Raw genomic sequence first — 21352 nt, 5'->3', positions numbered from 1 at the left:
TAACATACACCAGGAGGTTCAAGGGCATGAGGTAGCTCCAGTAGTGCGCAGCGTCCCTGAAGGGAATAGGGTGGCTGGCGTACGAGTTCATGGTCCTAGTGGTGGGAGGGATTCCCCCATGGTTGAGGTCCTGGTGGGTGAGTGTAAGGACCGCCCAGAAGAGTGTGGGTTGTGTGACAGAGACAGTTCGCTACTGTCTGGCCAGTCTCAGAAGGATGGTGTGGAGTATGTGTGTGAGGCGCTGGATGGTGAGGTGAAGGATAATTTGGTTAACCCTGCTAGGGGGCTGTGTAATCCAATTGTGGGAGAGCATACTTTAAGTCCCAGTTTTCCAGAGCTATGCCAACACCTGTTTGAGAGTGAGTTCTCTGACCCCAGGGAACTCACATTGGAGGCAGACCTTGCGGTGGATTCCAGAGGGTCTGGAGAGGCATTGGGGTGTGATCCTGTAGGGAGTAGCTCAGGTATCTTCCAGCCCAGAGTGGTGGAAGTGGCGCAGAGTAGCCCAGCTAGGTCCTGTAGCAGTGAGAGGGGTGTAGGGCCTCACGTCCTGTCCTTAAGGGGAAGGAGTGAGAATGGGTGTTGTCCCGGTAGTGCCCAACCTCAGTCTCAGAGCCTGGATGGTTCTTTAAGGGAACACCAGGTGGGGAGCCTAGGCTGTCCGGATGAGTCACCCTCTAAGGGAGATCCCCCAGTGGCTAGAGAACGTGGAGGCTCTGTAAACAGGGCTCCAGTAGTTCTGGTGACTGGCAGTACCACTCCAGTTGGGAGGGTGCAGAAGTCCAGATGGAGGGGCGAGAGGGGGAAAGAGTCCCCAGTGGAAGAACCAGTGGGTCAGGGGCCAGCCAGCAGGGCTGCGTCCCCAGTGAATGACCATGGGGACACCACTTCTGTCCTGGGGGATCTTCCCACACTGTCAGAGGGACAGAGGCTGGGAAATCTGCGCCAGGCAGACTGTTGCACGGCACAGGAGCTATGTGCCACCCTCAGGGGGGGCATGCGTGCTCCCCGGGAAGTCCTGGTGCGCCAGGCAATTGTTCAACTGCAGGGTTGGGTCCCTGAGTTGGAGAGTCAGGTTCAGGTGTTGTCTGACCTGGAGGGTGGGACCACTGTAATCAGTGTCCTGGCCCATGTCACTTCTAGGGGTACCACTCCAGTTGGGAGTGGGCAGTACTCTGGAAGGGGGTGCAGAGGGAGGGAGTCCTCACCTCTGACCCCGGTGCGACTTGAGGGTTTAGACCCTAGGTTTAAGGGCCAGGTGCAGGGTGTCCCCCCTGACCTGGTGCCCCAGTTGCAGGATAGCACCCCTGAACTGGTGGGAGAATTGTGCAGATCACCTGCCACAGGTGCCCTGACAATTCTGGAAGGGGGTACCACTCCAGGTGGGAGGGTACAGAGCCCCAAGGAGGAGGACCGGGTGTGGGAGAGGCCACCCCAGTGTTTGGTCCAGCCACCAGGTACAGGCCTGGGGCTGGTGGGTCAGTGCCAGGATGACATACCTGACCTGACAGGAGGGAGAGTGGACAAAGGGTGCCAAGCACCTGGGGCTACTGCCCCCCGCTCTCTGAGGCCACAGAGGTTTGAGAGCCCTGAGAGGCATGAGGCCTGGGTCTCAGCCCTGACTACCGTCAGTGGCCACTGTGATTTGATGACTGCCTGTTGGGACACACCTGTGAGCCAGTTAAGGTTAGAGGCTGCACAGGTGGTGTCCACAGAGGAAGAAAAGGGTGCCCCAGGGATTGGCTTGGTGGACCCTGAGAGTATGGACAGAGGATTTGAAATAGGTTCAGATTGGCGTAGAACTGGAATGTGCCCCTGCTGTTGCGGGCCAGGTCCAGGTTCTATCGCCCAAAGCAGGGAAGCCCATCACAGTGGTGATTGGTCTACCCTGCGTTTTGGCTGGAAGGGGGTTGTGTTGGACCTGGGCCTCTTGGCAGGGTCATCCCTAAACTTTCTGCCTTCCTCCAATACTCTCTCTGACCTGTTTTTGTTGGTTTAATGACTCTGGGCACTTTTACCACTGCTGACCAGTGCTAAAGTGCATATGCTCTCCCTGTGAAAAGTATACATGTGATTGATGTCCATGATTGGTTCATTGGATTTACTGTCAGTCCCTAGTAAAGTGCACTAGGAGTGCCAGGGCTTGTGAATGCCAATACTGCTAGTGGGCCTGCAGCGCTGGTTGCGCCACCCACAGAAGCAGCCTTAAAATGTGTCTAGGGTCTGCCATTGCAGAACCTGCGTGCAGTCTGGTACTGTCATGCTGGCTGGGCAAGTGCACACACTTGCCAGCCCCTAAACCTTCCCTTAACTTCATATTAGTCACCCCTATGGTAGGCCTGAGGGCAGGGTGCATTGTAAGTATAAGGTAGAACATGCCCTGATGTGTGTGGCATGTTCTAATAGTGAATTACTGCCAAATTCGTTTTTCACTATTGTAAGGCTACCAGTTCCCTTCTAGGCCAGATGGGCTGCTGGAATTATTACACTCTATAATCCCAGCAGGCTCAGGGAACATGGTAGAAATTAATGTTTAGTATGCCTGAACTCAGAATAATAAAATACTTCTTTTAGTAAAGTTTATTTTAATATCCTGTGTTTGCAAATGCTACTTTTAGAAAGCTAGCATTTGCTTGTCTAACTATTTCAGCCCGCCTCTGCTTTTGTGTGTATCTGACTGTCTGAGTTGTGTGAGTGACAGGGCTGGGAGTTGACAGGTTGTGAATAGCAGGATGACACCTTAGTGGGTGGTGGGAGTTTACCCTGAATGATGCATCAGGCTGTGCTCCGCCTCCACAATGCTGGCTCCGCCCTCCTGGGGAGCGACTGATGACTCAGCCTGCACCTGGCCCAGGAAGGACCGAAGCTTGTCAACAAAGTGCTCAAGCTGCCCCTGTCTTCACAATGCCGGCTCCGCCCCCCTGGGGAGCGGCTGATGTGCCTGCCCTCACACTGAATGCAGAAACAGAAGTACCCACCACAAGTGCTCAGGAACTGAGAGCAGTTAGGCAAAGGCCCCCCTGGCCTGTAAGAACAAAAGAAACTGTGTATAAAAGTAGGAGCCCTGCTCCTTGTAAATTAGAATCCTGTTTTACCACGAAGGACCTCTGCCCGCCTAGAAGGAGAAGAGACGCTGGGAGAACTGGCCTGCTGCTTGCCTTGCTGAGAAAGGAGAGGAAAAGACTTGATAAGAAAAGACTTTGCTTCTTTGTGCTTAAACATTCTCCAAGGGCTTGACTGAGCTTGCCCCCTGACCTGAGCCACAGGACCATCTGGCTCAACCTGCCCTCTGCTCGTCTGCCGGTAATTAACCGGGATATCTACTACTGCCGGAGCTGTGACCTTGGTGCCCCCCAGCCCCTCCCTGAGGCCGTGACCGACTGTGTCTCCTCGTCCCCGCCGAGGAAGAGCTCCGCTCCGTTGAGCCGCTCTTCCCCCGCTGAAGAGATCGCTGTGTTGACCGCCTGGGAAGGCTCGCTGCTGTGGTGCCCCCCAGCCCCTCCTCGAGGCCGTGCTCGCCGGATTCCCCGTCCCTGCCGAGGGAGAGCTCCGCTCTGCTGAGCCGCTCCCCCTCCGCCGAGGGAAACCACTGAAATCACCGCCCACGGAGGCTCGCTGTTGTGCCTCACCCTCCCGCCAGAAATCCCCACCGGACGTAAACAGGCCCAGGGGACAGACCTCCGCCGGACGGACGCCTCGGGTGCCAGCCTCGCTCTGCCTGAGCCGCTGGGCACCTCGTATCTGTCCCCGGAGAAAAGCCGCCACCGAGACCGTCATCGGGCTCGGGGCCCGCAACGTTTGTTTTCCCCTTGCTGACTGCTCCTGCCTACAAGTGACCAAGGTACTGTACTTATCCCCCCGCGGTGCGAGCCGTTCCTTTCACCAGACTCGCACCGCTCTGCTCTGTGTGCCTCTGCCGGCAGCGCCTCTCCGCGAGCGCGCTCCAGCCCCTCCCGCTGGAATCCTTTAGCTGTCGGGTCCCGCAGGCTGCAATCTGAGCCCCGGCCCAAGTGACTGGGGCTGCGCTGGGTCCTGGGGCCTTCCCTCCTCCTGGACAGCTCTGAGGTCGGTGTTCCCCCTCCGTGTGGGTCCCGTAGACCAGGGGGGCCATCCGCTCCACGAGACCCGGCCGGGCCGATCGCGCCCCACGCCAGATGCGTGAGACTTGGTAGGGTGCCGTGATTTCTCCCGTGTAGAGTGCACAGAAGCGCTGCGAAGCGCACAGAGGGCCTAAGACTGGCCTAAGGTCCCTGGAACCGGCCCAGGAAGCGAGAGCAAAGCAATTTGGGACAGAGAAACTTGCCAAGAAGGAATGTTGACAGAAACATCCGCTTGAAAGACTGAAAGTGCAATTTAACCTACAACAAAGAACTGTTGGTGGAACATTTGAAAGAGAAGCTTGCCTATTTACAACCTGTGGGCATACAGAAACGTTATTTGATCTTGTGATAAGTCTGTTCTAAAGAGTATATTTAATTTTTACATAAAGAAGCGTATTTTTATATACTCACAGCCTGGTGTCCATTTGTGGGGGGATTGGTATATTTTACTGTGTGTGTGACTACAAATGCTTAACTGACTAACGCCTGAAGAATAGCCTTGGCTGCTCACGCCACGCACCTAGAGGGTGAGCAAGGGTAATTCTGAAGGGTCATCCTTTGCCCTGACTTAGAGGAGAGGGTCCCTGCTTGTCACAAGTACCTACTTGCGCCAACCAGAGACCCCCAATTCTAACAGGGCAGAACTCGCACGTAGGTGCGCCGACGCAACCAAGAAAGACACGGCAACCAGTGCCATGGTAAACAGGGTATATGAAGAGGAACCTCGCAGGGACCAGAGGTACAAGGGCCCCGCACCAAAAGGATCCAACAAATGGCAGGGCAACGCAGGACTGCAAGGAAAACAAGCAGGCAACGACAACAAGAAAACATGCTACAGGTGCGGAAGTTGGTCCCACGAGGCACATGACAGAAGATGTCCCGCATTCAGGGCCAAGTTATTGCACTGCGGCATCATCGGCCATTATGAGAAAGTGTGCCGGAAGAAAATGTCCAAAAGCGTGGTGAAATACATCGACCAAGGGGAGGAAAACCAGGATGGGACCACAGAGGAAGAAGTAGTCACCGTCTTATGCATATATGACCAGGTATTATGCGTGGATGGGAAAAGGACAACCAAACCGGTATTAGAAATGAAAATGGGCGGAATAACCATCAGCGTAGTGGCGGATACAGGCTCCCCCTACACAATAGTTCGAAGAGCGGTGTGGGACGAAACATTCAGACCGAGGCTAGGACCAGAGTTGGAGAAACTGGACATCCGACCAGTCACATATACGGCGATCGCATCCCAATGGTGGGATTCCGACTTTTGAAGTTCGAGTTCAGAGGCCGGTCAGCGTTCTGCAAGCTGTACATCTCAGAGAGGGGACCATCCGTCTTGGGATGGCTGGACCAGGGCGACCTGGGAATCAAATTGGACCCAGGAGGAAAAGAACAGATCCTGCTCACGGAACCGGAAACATGGCCCAATTTGACTAAATGGAAAGAAGACTACCCAAAGGTGTTCGGAGGTACAGTGGGGAAACTGGAGAGATTCCAACACAAGATTGTACTCAAGGAGGACGCCATTCCCGTCGCCCACAAAGTAAGAAATGTACCCATAGCGGTAAGAGAGGCAGTTCAAACAGAGCTTCAAGACTTGGAGAGGAAAGGGATAATTGAACCTATCACCTCTGCAGAATGGCTCGCACCGTTGGTGGTAGTCATGAAGCCCAACGGGAAGGTCAGGCTCTGTGTTGACCTGAGAGAACTAAATAAGAACATTGTCGTGGAGAAATTCCCCCTCCCAAGGATTGATGAAATGTTGGCGAAAACCAGGGGGGTCAAATGGTACTCCACCATTGATTTGACCTCCGCCTACCACCAAATAGTATTGCACCCGGACAGCAGAAAACTCACGTCATTCATCACCCCATTCTGATGCTATCAGTTCTGCCGCATGCCGTTTGGACTGGCCTCGGCAGCTGCAGTGTTCCAGAAGCTAATGCACCAGCTGTTTAGGAACATGACAGGTGTCCAATATTTCCAGGACGACATTCTAGTAATGGGTCGAGACAAAATGGACCATGATCAGAAGCTCGGAAAAGTGCTGGAAACCCTGGAAATCAAAGGCCTCACAGCAGAATGGACAAAATGCCGATTGGGCCTGGAGTCGGTGACCTATCTAGGCCATGAAATAGGGGTACAAGGCATCACACCAAAGGCAGAAAATGTAAGGGCAATCGCTGAAGCTCCGCCCCCCACCAACAAGGAGGAGGTTAGATCATTTTTGGGTATGGCGGAGTACTACAGTAAATTTGTGGTACACTTTGCCTCAAAGACACACCATATGAGGATGCTGACCAGGGAGAGCACCAGTTTCCAATGGACACCAGAGACACAAAGTGAGTTTGAGACAATCAAGAAGGACGTCATGGGAGCGGTGCCGCTCAAAGGATACGACCCACAGGGCACCACTGTGCTCACAACCGACGCCAGCGACAAGGGCCTGGGCGCAGTGCTCATGCAAGATCGCGGACAAGGACAGATGGAGACGATCAGTTTTGCATCCCGGGCATTGACCGCTACCGAAAGCAAATACAGTGTAATCGAAAAGGAGATGTTGGCCGTGGTGTGGGCCATGACGAGATTTCGGCAATTTCTATGGGGAACCCGATTCCTGCTTAAGACAGATCATAAGCCGTTGGTGAAGGTGCTAAAATCTAGTGGACACGCCAACGCCACTCCCAGAATATCCAAAATGACTCTGAAACTACTTGAATTCAGGTATGATGTGGAGTACATTCCAGGAAATCGGAACCGAGTAGCAGACTACCTGAGCAGAGCAGCAGCCATGGAGCCAGGAGAGGAAGACCCAACAGACCAAAGGGAATTGGTAGCTCTCGTGGAGGACCAGGAGAAAATCATCAGCTACCAGGAGTGGACAGAGGAATACGAGGAGGACAGCGTCATGAAAGAAGTGAAGATGCACATTGTCAAGGGCTGGCCAGACAAAAGACACGTGAGTGAAAATATCAAGCCATACTATGAAGTAAGGGAAGAATTGTCGGTAGGGGACAAGGGAGTGTTCACATATAGAGGAGACAAAGTGATCCCCCCAAGGAACCTCATCACCAAGTTACTGAACATGTTACACGAGGGCCACCTAGGCATAGGAAAATTGAAGTTAAGGGCCAAATAAAAATACTGGTGGCCAGGCATGGACATAAGAGCGGAGAGGCACGTCAGAGAGTGTCCACAGTGCCAAGGAGCTGACAAGACGCTCAAACCCCTGCGCCCTGCGCTAGGAAAGTTCGACCCCCCGCAGAACCCTTGGGAAGAACTATCAATAGACATATTAGGACCCACCCTTGATGACCAGGGCACTCAGAAGTATGTATGTGTCCTCATGGATCGATACTCCAAATGGCCGGAGGTGAAGGTGGATGAGACCATGGACACTGAAAACATTCTGAAATTTTTGTCAAACACTTTTGTGAGAGAGGGCATCCCCAAGTCTATCCTGAGTGATAATGGCCCCCAATTCACGTCCGAAAGATGGAACAAATTTATGCAGAGGAACGGCATCACAATCAAACACACAGCGATCTACCATCCAGCGGGAAATGGCTTGGTGGAGCGGTTTAACAGGGTTGTGATGGGAGCCGTACAAGCTGCAATTTCCTGCAACAAAGATTGGGAGAAAGCCATAGAGAACATGATATGGGCCTACAGGATCACTCCCACTGGAACTGGATACATCCCATTCCAGATCTTGAGAGGGCGTGAACCCTTCACGCACGACAACCGGATTTGGAAAGAGAAAGTTATCACCAGCGAATGGTCTCCCGCGGTGGTACGAGCCAACCTGCAAAAAGGCACAATCCATTTATGCCAACCACTACAACAAACGGAAAAATGTGAAAGGGTCAAAGTTGGAGATAGGCGAGTGGGTAAGAGTAAAGTTGGCAACGCTACAGAAGAAAGGAGACAGTAAATATAGTAAACCCATGCAAGTAAAGGAAGTGTACGACCGAGCGGCCCTGCTGAGTGATGGGAACGTGTGGTCCCAGGATCGCATGGCCAGATGCAACAAGATCTTGCAATGGGAGCAGAACGGAACTGAATGGGAGGACATGGAAGACCCGCAGGTAGAGAAGGAACAATGTGCAAGTGAGCAGCAAGAAGGGGGAAGTGCCAGAGATGAACGACTGGAGGAGAGAAGTGCGAACAGTAACCAAGGAGCTGATATGGACATACCAAGGAGGAGTACGGACATGGGCGCGGCTGCGCTGAGAGAAGAAGGATGCATCGAGATACAGAGCCAAGGGGCCCCGGCGAACCCGGCCAGGGTGACCCGGAGTGGAAGGTCTGTGGTGAGACCCTCCAGGTTTCGAGATTACAACATGGACAGCGAACTGTAAGTGACTCATTCAATGTGTGGAAAAAGGGGAGATATGTAGTGGCGCTTACTAGTTGTTGCACGTCACGTAAGGACGTGACGTGCGGCGACCATCTTGGGGAACGATGCGCGCGCATCTCATTAGGAGGCGCGAAAGCAGACACAGAGCAGCGCTGGCTCGGCGCTCTTCAGGGAAGTTGTAATTTAAATAAAGAAGCGTGCAACCAACCATTTGGGTCAGCGATTCATTGAAACCAGAGATACTACAAGAAGCTCCTTTCTTTGTACTAACTTAGTCGCCTGATTACTCAGCAAGATCAGAAGAGATGACAAATGCAATCGTGTGCAAGTGAGGACTATATAAAACATTTTCAGCACCATTTCTAAAGCATTTTTCTATTTTTTATGCGTTGTATACGTGTGTAGCTTCTGTGTACTTTTGGAGTATACATTTCAAAAACTATACAGCTTAGGCTCATAGGGTATAGCGACCAAACATTGCGTCAATTCAAACCTTCCTAAAAAATGACTCTCTCTCTGGGTCCACCTAGTTTACCTTAGAATGAATGGAGGGAATATTTTGTCAGTTACATTGGCACAATTGAGGATGAAGTAGCCACATTAATAATGTGCATTATCACCAACAAAAAGAAATGTCTGTTGCAACACAGTCTAGGTCCTGAAGGCCTCAGAATTAGGAACCACATGGAGAAGTAAGAGAGAGGAGCTTGTGCCACAGTTGTTTTTGGGCACATTATCACAAGTTTGAATGAATATTTTGCTCCTTCTGTATGCATAGAGATCACAAGGTCCCATTTTTATTCATCTTAAGCAGAAGAAGGAAGAATCACATGACTATGTAGCTGTTTTGCAGACTCTTGCAATTAACTACAAATTTGAATCTTTACACAACAGTCTAATCCATAATCAGATTCTCATGCTTCCTAAATGTCAAGCAATACATGACAAACTTTGGGTTCATGGAGATTCCCCTCCTAAGGATGTTATTACAATGGCAAAAAAAGCAGAGTCATCAGAAAGATGCGCCAAAGTGGAAGATACCAAGACATGGGGTATGTAAACATTTCCCAAAGTTTATAAAAAGAAAATTGGAAAATTAAAAGGATATACACACTTTGCCTACAGTTGCATTTACTGGAGAGGGAATCATTTTTTTCCTAAAATCAGATGCTAAACCAAATATTCATAAAGGCAGGAGCATTCCCTTATAGTTAGGGATGAAGTGAAGAATGAACTCAATAGATTAGCAGATGCTTGGATAATCAAAGTAGTTGGATCCTCCGAATGGATTTTGCTATAGGTCGTGGCGCTCCATGCCAATGTAAAGATCAGTTGTGTGTAGAGCTTAGATTTCTTAACAAAGACATTGTGCCTCAACAATTTCCTTTGCTAAGAAGTAATTAAATGATTTCCCTTATTGGAAAGTCAGAATGATTTTCCACAACTGATCTCTCCTCGGCATATCACCCAATAAGTGCACATCCAGATTGTAGCATTTATTACACCCACCATTTGGCTGTGTTAAATTCTATAGGATGTCCTTTGGCCGCCGTTAACTAGAGGTTGATGTTAGAACTATTTGGTGTATTCAGGGGGTATTTTTGCCTCCAAGATGGTATCTTGGTTTTGGGGAAAAGTAAACAAGAACACTATACTTGCCTTTCTGAGGTTATGAGCACGTTAGAATAAAAGGAACTTACAACTGGAAGAGTAACAAATGTAAGTTTGCCAAGCAGAAAGTCACCTATTTGTAGGCCTGGGCGGTAAATTCCGTTCCGCTTGTGGAATTTGTGGAATTTGGGTAATTTCACGTTCCGCAGAGAACGCAAAATTGCCCAAAAGTCTGTGTTCCGCGACTTCGCAAATTTGTTTGCTTGTTCGCATACTCAAATAGCAATTGCAAACAGGAAACAGCATTGCGAAAAAGCAATTTTGCCTGTTTGCGTGTTCGCAGAGATTTTTTACCGTTTTCGGAGATTTGCGTAATGTGATTACGCAAATTTGGCTCACCCCTACCTATTTGGTCACAAATTATGCAATAATGGTATTAAATCTCAAATAAAATGAGTTTAAGCAATCAAAAACACATCTGCTCCTAAATCAAAGGATGACCTCTGATCGCTCCTAGGTATGGTGACGTTTTATTAATAATTCAAGGGAATGCAGCCTTCCCATTGCGTGTATGGTGGCAAACCTTTGTGGGGTAGTGGGGTTTGGGCTGAGTTTGGACCACAGAAATATTTAAGCCGAAAGAGTACACTTCTGAAGAGGCGTATTTTACAGTGCATCACTTGCAGCACATGCATCATCATATCACATAAGAGCTGCAGGGTTGGCACTTGCAAGCGCACCAAGGCTCAGTCCCTGAAACAGAGGCATTTTTTCATCCACTTGATCTTCAAACATATTCACTTACTGAAGCACCTTCTCTATCAGATTAAACGAGGCTGCTCTTGGGCAGACTAATTTGTTTTATGACCCTTCCTAACTTTGATCTGTGGTTTTAAGATCATATGAAGACAGTAGGAAAAACAAATAAAAACGGCAAGAATAATTAAGATGACACAGCTGTGGGTTGGGAGTCAAAGAGTGCCAAATAGTTAAAAAAAATAGTAGCAGAGAGAAAAGGAATTTATTAAAATGGTAAAGAAAAAATTATTCAGAAGCAAATAGAGTGAGAGGACATGAAGTAAGGAAGGAGAGTGGAATGCAAACAAAGATGGAAAGAGAAAAAGAAGTAGGATGAAACAGGTACAAAGGGAGAATAGAAAAAAGATAGAAAGATGGAAAAGAAGAAAAAGGAAGGTAAAACAATAAATATAATGAAGGAATATGGAAATGCAAAAAGAATAATGGAAGGAGGAAAAGAAATAAGGAGAGCAGGAAACAGAATGAAATAATGAAAAGAAGAAACTATATGTTGGGTGATGGAAGGAAACAACAAAAATAATTAACACATTGAAAGAATATAAAATAAAAGAAGGCTGGTATGAAGGGGAGAAAGATGGAAGAGGGTGATGAGAAAAAAGGAAGGAATAAGAAAGAATGGAATAATTGGAAGAAGGAAGAAAAGATGGAAATAGTAAAAGAAAATGAAATCCAAAATATAGAGAAGGACAAAAAGAAAGAGTGCGACCTAAAACAAATAAAGGATGGAGAGACAGAACAAAAGATGGATAGAGAAATGAAATGGAGATGAAAAGTAGTAAAGAACAAATTATAGGAAATAAAGATGGAGAGAAAGAAGGAAATGAAGAAAGAAGAATACAAGAAAAAGAGGAAAAGAAAGAAGCCAAATAAAGATAAATACAGTTTTTGACAAAATTCCTTTCATGCTGTATAATGCATCACGATGCCCCATTTTTTGCAAATTTTCCTCTAGAGAACAATTTTACCTGCTTTCTTAAAGAAAGGTTTGGATATCGCACTTTGCTCTATTATCTAGTATTAAATGTCTGAAAATGAGGTATGTATTTTATTTTCCAGGTGACTCCCTTGTGTGTCAATACAGTGTGACCACGGGAGGTGTGGCAGTGGCTAGTGGTTCACACTTTACAGGGTTCTGACTATGATGGGGAGAAAGAGTTTTTAGCAAGCCTCATTGTTTAAAACTAGTGTGAATGCTTTCTCTTTGGTACTGGGATTCACAGTGGGAGGCCTCCCTTAATGTATGAATCTGCAGGTTCTGTCAATAAATCCCTTAAAAGAAAATATACTGAATCTGCAGTATGGTGCCAGAATCTGTGCACTTTTCCAATATTCTTTTTTATTATTACCTTCGCTCTCCTCCTATTTTTCTCCCCCACCTCTCCATATCCTGACTCCAACCCTCCACATTACCCTTCATATTTTATTCTTTTCTCCTTTTCTCTTATTTACGCTATTTTACTATTCTCTCCCAAATCTATTTCGTCTTAAACTTTTTGCAAGGTGAGTATTTTCCTATGTAAACACATTTCTATGATTATGATGATGATCTCATATACAGTCACGGACTCATCTTTATATTTGATCTATTTGTATTTAATCAATAATATATGCTATTTCAATTTCTTATTTATACCATTTACATTTCTATTAATTATTATCCTCCTTTCATTCTCTGCCCCTCCCCTCACTTTTCTCCTCTTCTCTGCTTTTTCACTATTTATCTATTTATTTCTTTAATTATGTATTCACAATATATTTATTTATATAATCCATATTCATATGCTTTAATTCACCAACAAATGTCATGTATTAATTGTTACTTTTTAGCCTTTTAGAATTTCTCATTTATTTATTCATAATTTATTACTGCCGCCTTATCCTTATTCGCTTGATGTATTTTCATTGTAAAATTCAATAAAAAATGTCAACACAAAAAAAACCGTGCTTGCTATTCTGTCTATGAATTTGTGGGTCAATTTCTGTGAATTCATTCTGTTGATTGAACAATCAAGTCAGGCAGCCTCATGAAAAAGGTGTTGAACGTGTATGTTCTGTGGCCTGTATTTCTGTGCCACCCAGAAAGGCGAGGCAGTGAGTGTTCAGATGGGCCAGGGAGCAGAGAGAGCAGTTTAGTAACTCGTGGGGCAGAGGGCAATGAGTGTTCAGGGGCCAGGGACAGTGGAGTACTAAGTGTGAGGGCACAGGAAGGGCTGTGTATGAGCAGAGGACACAGTATGTACAGAGGGGACTGGAGCTTTATGCCATGCTACCTGAGGGTTAACCAAAGTCTTTTGCATTGAAAGAGATTGTGGTTGTTGCTTGAGGATAGCTAATATCCCCCCTCAACCACTAACCCCTTTCTCACATTGGTGTTCAGTGGTAAGATTCAGTACTTGTGTTTGTGTAGCGCCGTACAGTGATTTTGTGTAACACTAAAATCCCATATAAAAAATTGAATATCAATTCAAGTTTTTTTTATTTCTCCCGATTTGGCCATTGTTTTTCTTTTTACAAATTTCTTTCGATTCCTCATCGTATTGTAACCAATAACACAATTTCTCACATACGTCCACTGTGAGAGAACGCTTGGTGCACCGCTCTAGGTCACAGAACCGGTTTACAGACCTTACGCACATTACGAGAGACAGGGACAGGTAGATTTGATGTGATGCTAGGGCCAAACAAAAAGTAGCATAACAGTTTCACATGCAGTTGAGCACTTAGTGCAGGTAGGTGTACATTTCCATTTACCATGCAGGGGACATTCAATTCCCAAGAAAGACGCAAACCATTCTTGCTCTATGTTGGATTACCAGGACCACACAAGCACCTTCTTTTGGAAGAAGATGCTGAGAAAGCAGCTGAGACTTGTAAGAAAACAGCAATGTCCACTTTTCCCTAGCCACAGATTTCAGGAAAGTTAACTTAAACCTGAAGCAAAACTGCCCCTCCTCAGCGTGGGTTCTGACTAAAGGTCTCTTAAAACATTAGCAGAGTAATTATGATCCTGGGTTGAATTGTTTTCACCCTTTCCAAGAAACATCCGAGACTGGATGCATTTTGATTGAACAACACAGAGAGTATAGTTTAGCGTTCAAGCTAGCCCATATTAACAGTGGAATTTACAAATCTTAATAACAGTGGTACCAGGAAGAGCGAATGCTCATTCACTTTGAAGCTGTTATGGCTCTGATGCAATGCTCAGACTTACTGAGAGAGCTGTTTTAGCCAGAGAACTTTATAAGGGGACAAGATAATTCTTCTATTGTCAGGCCCTGATTATAAAAGGGTCGGTGTCATCTAACGCACGAAGTAATCATTGGATGAATTAAATATCTCATCCTTCATTACATTTCGGCTGCTGCACCCTGCGGGCATTTAGCAGGGGAAAAGTATATGTTATCTACCGTACCATGTGGAATTTGGTGCGGTAAGCACCTCAATCCATATGTTGTTCCCCAAAAACTCAGCATAGGTTTTATTTATTGCATCTGATAAATAACGAACACTGATGTATTTTTATTTATCAAGCGCAATAAATACCACCTTAATTCCGACAAACTCGGCATCCAGGTCGGAGTCTATCCATGGCCAACTAGTTTCTTGCCCATAAAGATTGCCAGGTCAACAATGCACCGATCTGCCTTCAGGGTAGTAGCACAATAGGGTTTTGTTTGCATCCTAGGATTTGACCTAATCTCCTCAGCATTTGGTCGTACTGATTTGAAAGTAATTAGTTGTTTTACCCCATGACAGTTTTTCTGTACTTATTTCGTTCAGTTGCTTGGGCTATTTTGTTTTCAAAAGAGGGGCATTTCACATGTATTAGCTGTCTCGAATGCTCTGTTGTTGGAAGAAGCATATTTGTGCAAATGTAATATCTTGATAATCAGGATGAGAAACATGCAAGGTAGCATGAGACTCTACTGCCCTGATGACCTGTGGGGAAAAAGCCATCTGGTAACCTGGTGAGATGGTGGAGATTTGCCTGCTCAACCACCCTTCCAGGGGTACAGACCAGTTTGAAAATATACAGTCATCCTTACAAGCTGACCCGCCACAGCATAACATTGTGGTACCCACTGATTTACTTAAAATGGTTGGTATGTGGCTTTTTTAGAGGTTCATATTTGGACTCAAAAATGTTTTTGTGTGTATTGACTTTTGAGCACGAATAGTAAAATAACTATGTAGAATTGCCCAGTCTTTGTCCTTGCTTTGGACTGCCAATAAAAAACTGCACAATTTTGGGCAAAGTTGAACTCTGTGGACCATGTGCTTTTGTGAGGTCAACTAACCACAGTAGTCGGACGGTGGCAGAGGGGACATTCTTCGCCAGGCCCTGCACTTTTTAAGGGGACCCACAATCATGCAGGACCATATTTATTTAAAGATTATGAAAGCAAAGCTGTATCCTTTACTAATGATGAGGTAGCTAACATGGTTACTTCCACTGATGTGCTTAATCTTTCCCAGCAGGACACATTAGTAGACTGAGAAACCGTTTCTCCTTCTATGAAGGCCTCCTCTTCAATATGATGGCCAAGGCCCCACAAGAACCTCTGACATGCCTATGCTAACTACATGCAAAACTATGTAACTCCCACATTTTGGCAATAAATACTGACCCACAGCAAGGATACGGTATGATAGGGTGCCCACCTCCCTCCAGGTGATCAGTTACACTGTTTTCCAGTTCTTGGAGTTATCCTAATGCCTTATGGGTGTTGTGGTCTGGTTTTGCTTCCATTGGACTACTTAGACTAACACACCTGGAATGAATTATTTTATTTGAAAAGAGCAAGAATGGAGGCAGTGTTCTTAATGACCCAAGGCACCCACGGGTATACGTGTGCTCTATAAATTAAAATAACATAACATAACATAACCTGGAGTGAAATGGTCACCCTGCAGCATGGCAAGAGCGGTAAGAAAGGGCCACTTACTATAACCATCGAATCCAGGCTTGTGTAGATCGTCCAGCGCCTCGCGCTTGCCAGAGGGTCCTCCCTTGTCTGTCAGGGTTCGGTGGGCATCTGGGAGAAGAGGACATGAAGGCACATGAAGCAAGAGGTAGTCAATGAGCTGACACATGACGACTCACGCAGAAGAGGGTGGCACCAAAGCAAAAGGAAGGAAGACAAGGAAAACACTCCCGGGGCCGAGTGAGATCTAGGAAGTAAAGACACGGAAGATACCGCTGGGTGTGGGATTCTGGGAATGACGGTGAGATGGATGAGTAAAGGGATGAAAGGGGGCAAGTAGGAGAGGGTGGGGGAAGGATGTGTTGTGGAAAGGAGAGAGTGAGTACGAAATAAAACAAGGAAGGGTGGAGGAAGGAAGACGGAAGCAGTAAATGATTGGAGTGGAGAGGAAAAGAAAGGAGAGGAGGGGGAGGGGAGGGCAGGGGAGGGGAGTTGAGAGGAGAGGAAGAGAAGTGAGTGGAGGTGAGTGGAGGTGAGAGGAGGGGAGGGGAGAGGGGGGATAGGAGGGGATGGGAGACAAGGGCAAGGGAGGGGAGGAGAGGAGAGGAAGGGAAGTGAGTGGAAGGGAGGGGTGAGGAGAGGAGAGGAGGGGAGGGGAGGGGAGAGCAGGGGATAGGAGAGGAGGGGAGGGGAGTGGAGAGGAGGAGAGAAGTGGGGAGGGGAGGGAAAGGGAGTGGAGGAGATGGAAGGGAAGAGATACAGAAGCAGGAAGGAAGGAAGGCAGAAAGGAGGATGGGTGAGAGGAAACCATAGAACAATTACAAAAAATAATTGAGAAAGAAGAATAAGCGGAAGAAAGTGGCAAGAATCAATAGATGCGATTTCGACCCTGAGCATGAAAAAACCAAATATAATACGAGCTGGAGCTGGAATTAAGAGAGAAACAAAATTAACAGATTTAATGTAACCCTGGGCGTAGTTTGCGTAGTATCGCTACGCATAGCTACGCAAAGTGCACTTCGCACTATGCAAGCTACGCTTAGCTACGCGAACTGGCTAGTGTGGTAGGGAAAATGCTGTTTGCACTGATTGCACAGTACCGGTTGCTTGTCCGCACTGTGCAATGATTGCAAACGGCATCTTGCACAGTGAAAGCGGTCACTTTCTGCCGCTCAAGTAGATTTGTACCCGAGCGGCAGCTTTCTCAACGCGGACTGGTAGTTTCTTATCATGAGCGGTCGCGAGCATACGCGACCACTCGCAATGAGAAACCTGACCTCCTGGCCTTGAGAATCTTGCCGCGAGGTTTATTTTCCATGCTCGCTATCGGCAACTTGACGTTGCTGATCGCGAACGAGGAAAAAGTCTCACCGGGATGGTGATTTTGCTGGCTCGCAGACGCCAACTTGACGTTGAGTACCGCAAGCGAGCAAAAAATGCCCGTTACGTGTTTTTGCACTGTGCTACGTGCAATTCGCATAGCCAATAGTTGCGCAAACTACGCACACTTTGCGAGCGTAGCGTAGTGTTCCGCCCAGGGTTAATTTAATGTCAACCGATCACATCGCCTGAATCTAATTCTTGAGTCTCCTCGGACCAATGCAAGTTCAGCAATGAAATAAAGCCTGCAGATAAATACTAACGAGCAGCCATGGACTGCAAGGGCAGGGTGTCCTGGTAGCCGGAGGAGAGCTACGGTACGAGATGTCATGTAGGCCGGATTTAATCTACCTGCGACTGCAGAAGTCTGCTGATGAATGGTACTGCTGCTTACCAATGCACCGGAAGTCTTTTGAGTCACAAGGCATTATTTCAGGCCATGTTTAAAGTCTCATTTTACTAGTTTGTGTATTAGAAGGGCAAATGAATCAATGGGTTACACGTCTATACATGTGCCAACATTGCGGCAGAGTGCAACTTAACAGGCATGGCCTGCTTCTCGTAGACATCCTGGGTGCATTTGCTCTGCTGCTGCGCCTTCTTGACTCTTTCAAAACTGATTTTGTTGAACTTTTTGGCAGACATTGATGAGATTGTGTGTGATGTTATTGATCAATCCTTGTCGGTCTTGTCTTGTAAGATGCCTTTTACAGGCAAAGATAGAAATCCTATATCAATCATAGGTGTGAAGGTCAATAGGAGAAACCAGGAGATTTCACTGTAGGACACCGTTTCGGAAAGGTCATTAGGACAGGAAAGTGTCAGTCACATGTCAGGGTTGAGTACCTCTTTGCAGCATAACAATCTTACCAAGAAAAATAACTCCCAACTTCCAAAATGGTCCACTCCGCCCTCTGCAAACATCAATATGGACTTAAAATGTCTGAAAAGCATTTTGATCCAGGGGTCAATTATATGCCCATATAAGGAAGCCATTTAGATGTTGGTGTTTTTCCACCCAGCCAACTCGCATCTTCCCCCTCTCATTTAGAGTAGGGGGAATTGATGACTGACCACCAGGTAAGTCACTACCAGCTAGTCATTCAAAGTCAGCAACCCAAATACCACAGGGTTACCTTTCATTCAGTGAGAGGTCCAACCTATTAAGAGGGGTTCTCCTGAGAAATATTTTCCCTGCACAGGTCAATCATGGTAGGCATGATGGACATGAGCAGGGAAACATAAACAATGGTCAACACATTAAGGGAAAGGGAGAAATCTCCCTGGTCATCAGGAACACTGTTTTTGTTTTTTTGCAGAAACAAACCCAGCTTTGGGGATTTCGTTTTAAAAAATGAAAAAGAATGCCAAAGGAGCCAAAACACATGGCACCCCATTTGGTATTCATTCTTTTTGTAAGTGCATCCGTCTCATGGGGGGGGCGGGGAGATTCAATTTTGGTGGAGGAATCTGCGACATGGAGGTCGGTGAGGATCTCGCAGTATAGTGGACTGAAAGCCTCCTGCCATGTTTCTAATGACATCGCTTCACCTGCTACTGTCTACTGTCCCCTATTCAACAAGAAGGTCGAAAATCTGGAAATGATGTGGAAAACATGAGTTACCACTGAAATGAGGACTTATTTTATCCGCCAGTGTCTGTGGTATGGATGGGTGGCTAGCCGTGCTTACTGTGTCTCTGAAATCCTGTCCCCGGGTGTCCAGAACTGCCTCTCCTAACGGTGAAACCTGGAAGAACAGGAGGAGAGCAAGACCCAGCTCAGGTCATTTGAAATCAGTGGATCACAAGCTTCATCCCTACAGAATTTACCCCTACATCATTTCAAATTGTCTCTCTCCAGCAGAAATTAGGCCCATGGCATATTTGCTAGTGTGGGAGTAACCAGCATCAGCTATGACATTCATACCACCTAGCCAATCTTTTAAGCATTTTAGGTGGGCATATTATACCATGGTAATGACTAGCATACACTGTAATTCAACATCAGTTGGTGGCAGAAGTGGGATGGAGGATGCAACCAAGTCTTATCTGAGCATAAAATAGTAAGGCAAAGTAATGGTGTCAGGGTATAGCACATCAATCTAATGCTTAGGATTCTACTCTGAATGCTGCAAAGCTACCTTACCATGCAAGATTTCAGCCCCACCAGCATCTAGCTCAATTTCTGAGCCTCTCCACTTGAGGATACACCACGCTGTTTATTGTATACTGGTCATACCTCATTATCACACTAAACTCAAGTCTCTTAACATTGTAGGTATCACTGTAACCATTGAAAATACGATGTTACCTGTTCTTGCACCCCTTCAGATTGGACAGGGTGCTAACACCATGATTTGGTCCTGGATGCATATAAAACAAATTCATACAATATAGTAAATAATAACAATAAATGAGCTTGTAAGGTGCCCAGTTACACTAACTAGTGTGTCCCCGTGCTGTGGCTCTTGATGCTGTCAGTGGCACACGATTAGAGCAGGTTCATTTTGGCTCTATATCTGAAAGAGCCATGTCTTTAATTTTCTCCGGAATAGATTTTCGGATTGTTCTATCTGGAGGTCCTGGGGAAGAGCGTTCCAGTGCTTAGCGGGCTAGGTAGCAAAAGAATCGACCTCCAATTCTTGCTCTTTTAATTACTGGGATCTGAACCTGTCCCGAACCCCTGGATCGTAAGGCCCTGTTAGGAGTGTAGGGAGATGGTAGGTTATGTAGGTACTCCAGACCCTTTCCTCGCAGGATACATTGACTGATGTATAGAGCCTTAAAGAGAATTCTCTCATTCACCAGGAGCCAATGTAAAGTGGCTCGGGCATTCTTGGAAGAGGCTCTCCTGGGAAGCATCAGGACTAGAAGGGCCATTGCATTCTGTATACATTGTAGTCTCTGGACGCTCTTACCACTGGCTCCTATGTATAGCGCATTCCCATAGTCCAGGCGGGAGGTTGCCAGTGCATGGACTAAAGTTTTCCTGGCCGCTACGGGGTGCACATCTAAAGTTTTCCTAAGGCCCTTCATTATACCAAAGCACTTGCCTGCCACCGCCCTCGTGTGGTGGTCAAAAGAGAGCTTAGGGTCTAGCCACATACCTAAGTACTTCACCTGATCACTAGGGGTGGGGGTGGTGCCCAAAGTCTGTGGCCACCACCTCGGAGACCACATCGAGGGAGCCCTACCTACAATCAGGACCTCTGTCTTGCATCCGTTCAACTTTAGGCAGTTGTTCGACATCCAGACTGCCAGCTCCTGAAGACATGTAGAGACATTGGTGGCTGCCTCTTCATGAGATTGGGATAGGGGTACCACTAGTTGTGTGTCATCTGCATATGACACAACACTAATGGCATATTTCTCAATGATGTCTTCGAGAGGGGCCATATAAAGATTGAAAAGAGTGGGGCTCAATATCGAGCCCGAGCCCTGTGGGACTCCTTGAGCCAGCCTAATGCTCTTAGAGAAATATGGCCTTTGAGACACTTGGAAGCTTCAGTCCTGTAAGAAAGATCTTAACCATTTCAGGGCCAGCTTGGTTAATCCTCCTTCCTTGATGCATTGTAAGAGAAGTGGATGGGCGATAGTGTAAAAAAAAACACGCTGAGATCTAACAGGATCAGTGCCACTGCCTGCCCCTCATCAGCATGTCTACGAATGGTTTCTGTGGACAGAAGCAACGCTGATTCTGTGGAATATGATGCCCGAAAACCCGATTGCGTGGGGTGGAGTAAGCTGAGCTGGTTCATATGTGTTGTTAATTGAGTGTTAACTGTTTTTCTGCAACTTTAGCAAAGTATGGCAGAAGCGAAACCGGTCGTAAGTTTTCCAGATGACTTATGTTCACCTCAATTTTTTTCTGGATGGGGATAACCACTGCCTCTTTCCACCTTTGGGGAACCACCCCTGATTCAAACGAAAGCTTGAGGAGGTGACTGATATATGGGACAATGATGTCCATGCTCTCCCTCATATTTTCAGGTTTCATGGGATCTCTGAGCCTGACTTGATGCTCAGGGCCATAGCTTTAAGAGTGTCCAGGGAGGTGAGGTTAAATCTGGAGAGGCAGAGTGCCTCTTCCATATTGTACATTCCCGTCCTATCTGACCTTCCGCTCCCTGCTTCTTCTGGGAAGGTGGTGTAAA

The 21352-nt window shown here is 46.9% G+C and overlaps 1 protein-coding gene across 2 annotated transcripts in view; it reads right to left on the bottom strand.

Moving 5' to 3' along the window:
- The window catches only part of LOC144767548 (galanin peptides-like), a 129658-nt gene that overhangs the window by 16770 nt on the left and 91536 nt on the right, over window positions 1–21352 (bottom strand). For both annotated transcript variants that reach the window (XM_078650965.1, XM_078650964.1), the window contains exon 4: window positions 15840–15929. In XM_078650965.1, coding sequence (XP_078507091.1) covers window positions 15840–15929 — 90 coding nt within the window. The remainder of the gene's footprint in view (window positions 1–15839; window positions 15930–21352) is intronic.

The sequence above is a fragment of the Lissotriton helveticus genome, chromosome 7 (genome assembly GCF_964261635.1).
Source record: "Lissotriton helveticus chromosome 7, aLisHel1.1, whole genome shotgun sequence".
NCBI classification, from domain to species: domain Eukaryota; kingdom Metazoa; phylum Chordata; class Amphibia; order Caudata; family Salamandridae; genus Lissotriton; species Lissotriton helveticus.
The sequence above is the reverse complement of the archived record's forward strand: the minus strand, read 5'-3'. Positions and strand labels throughout refer to the sequence as shown.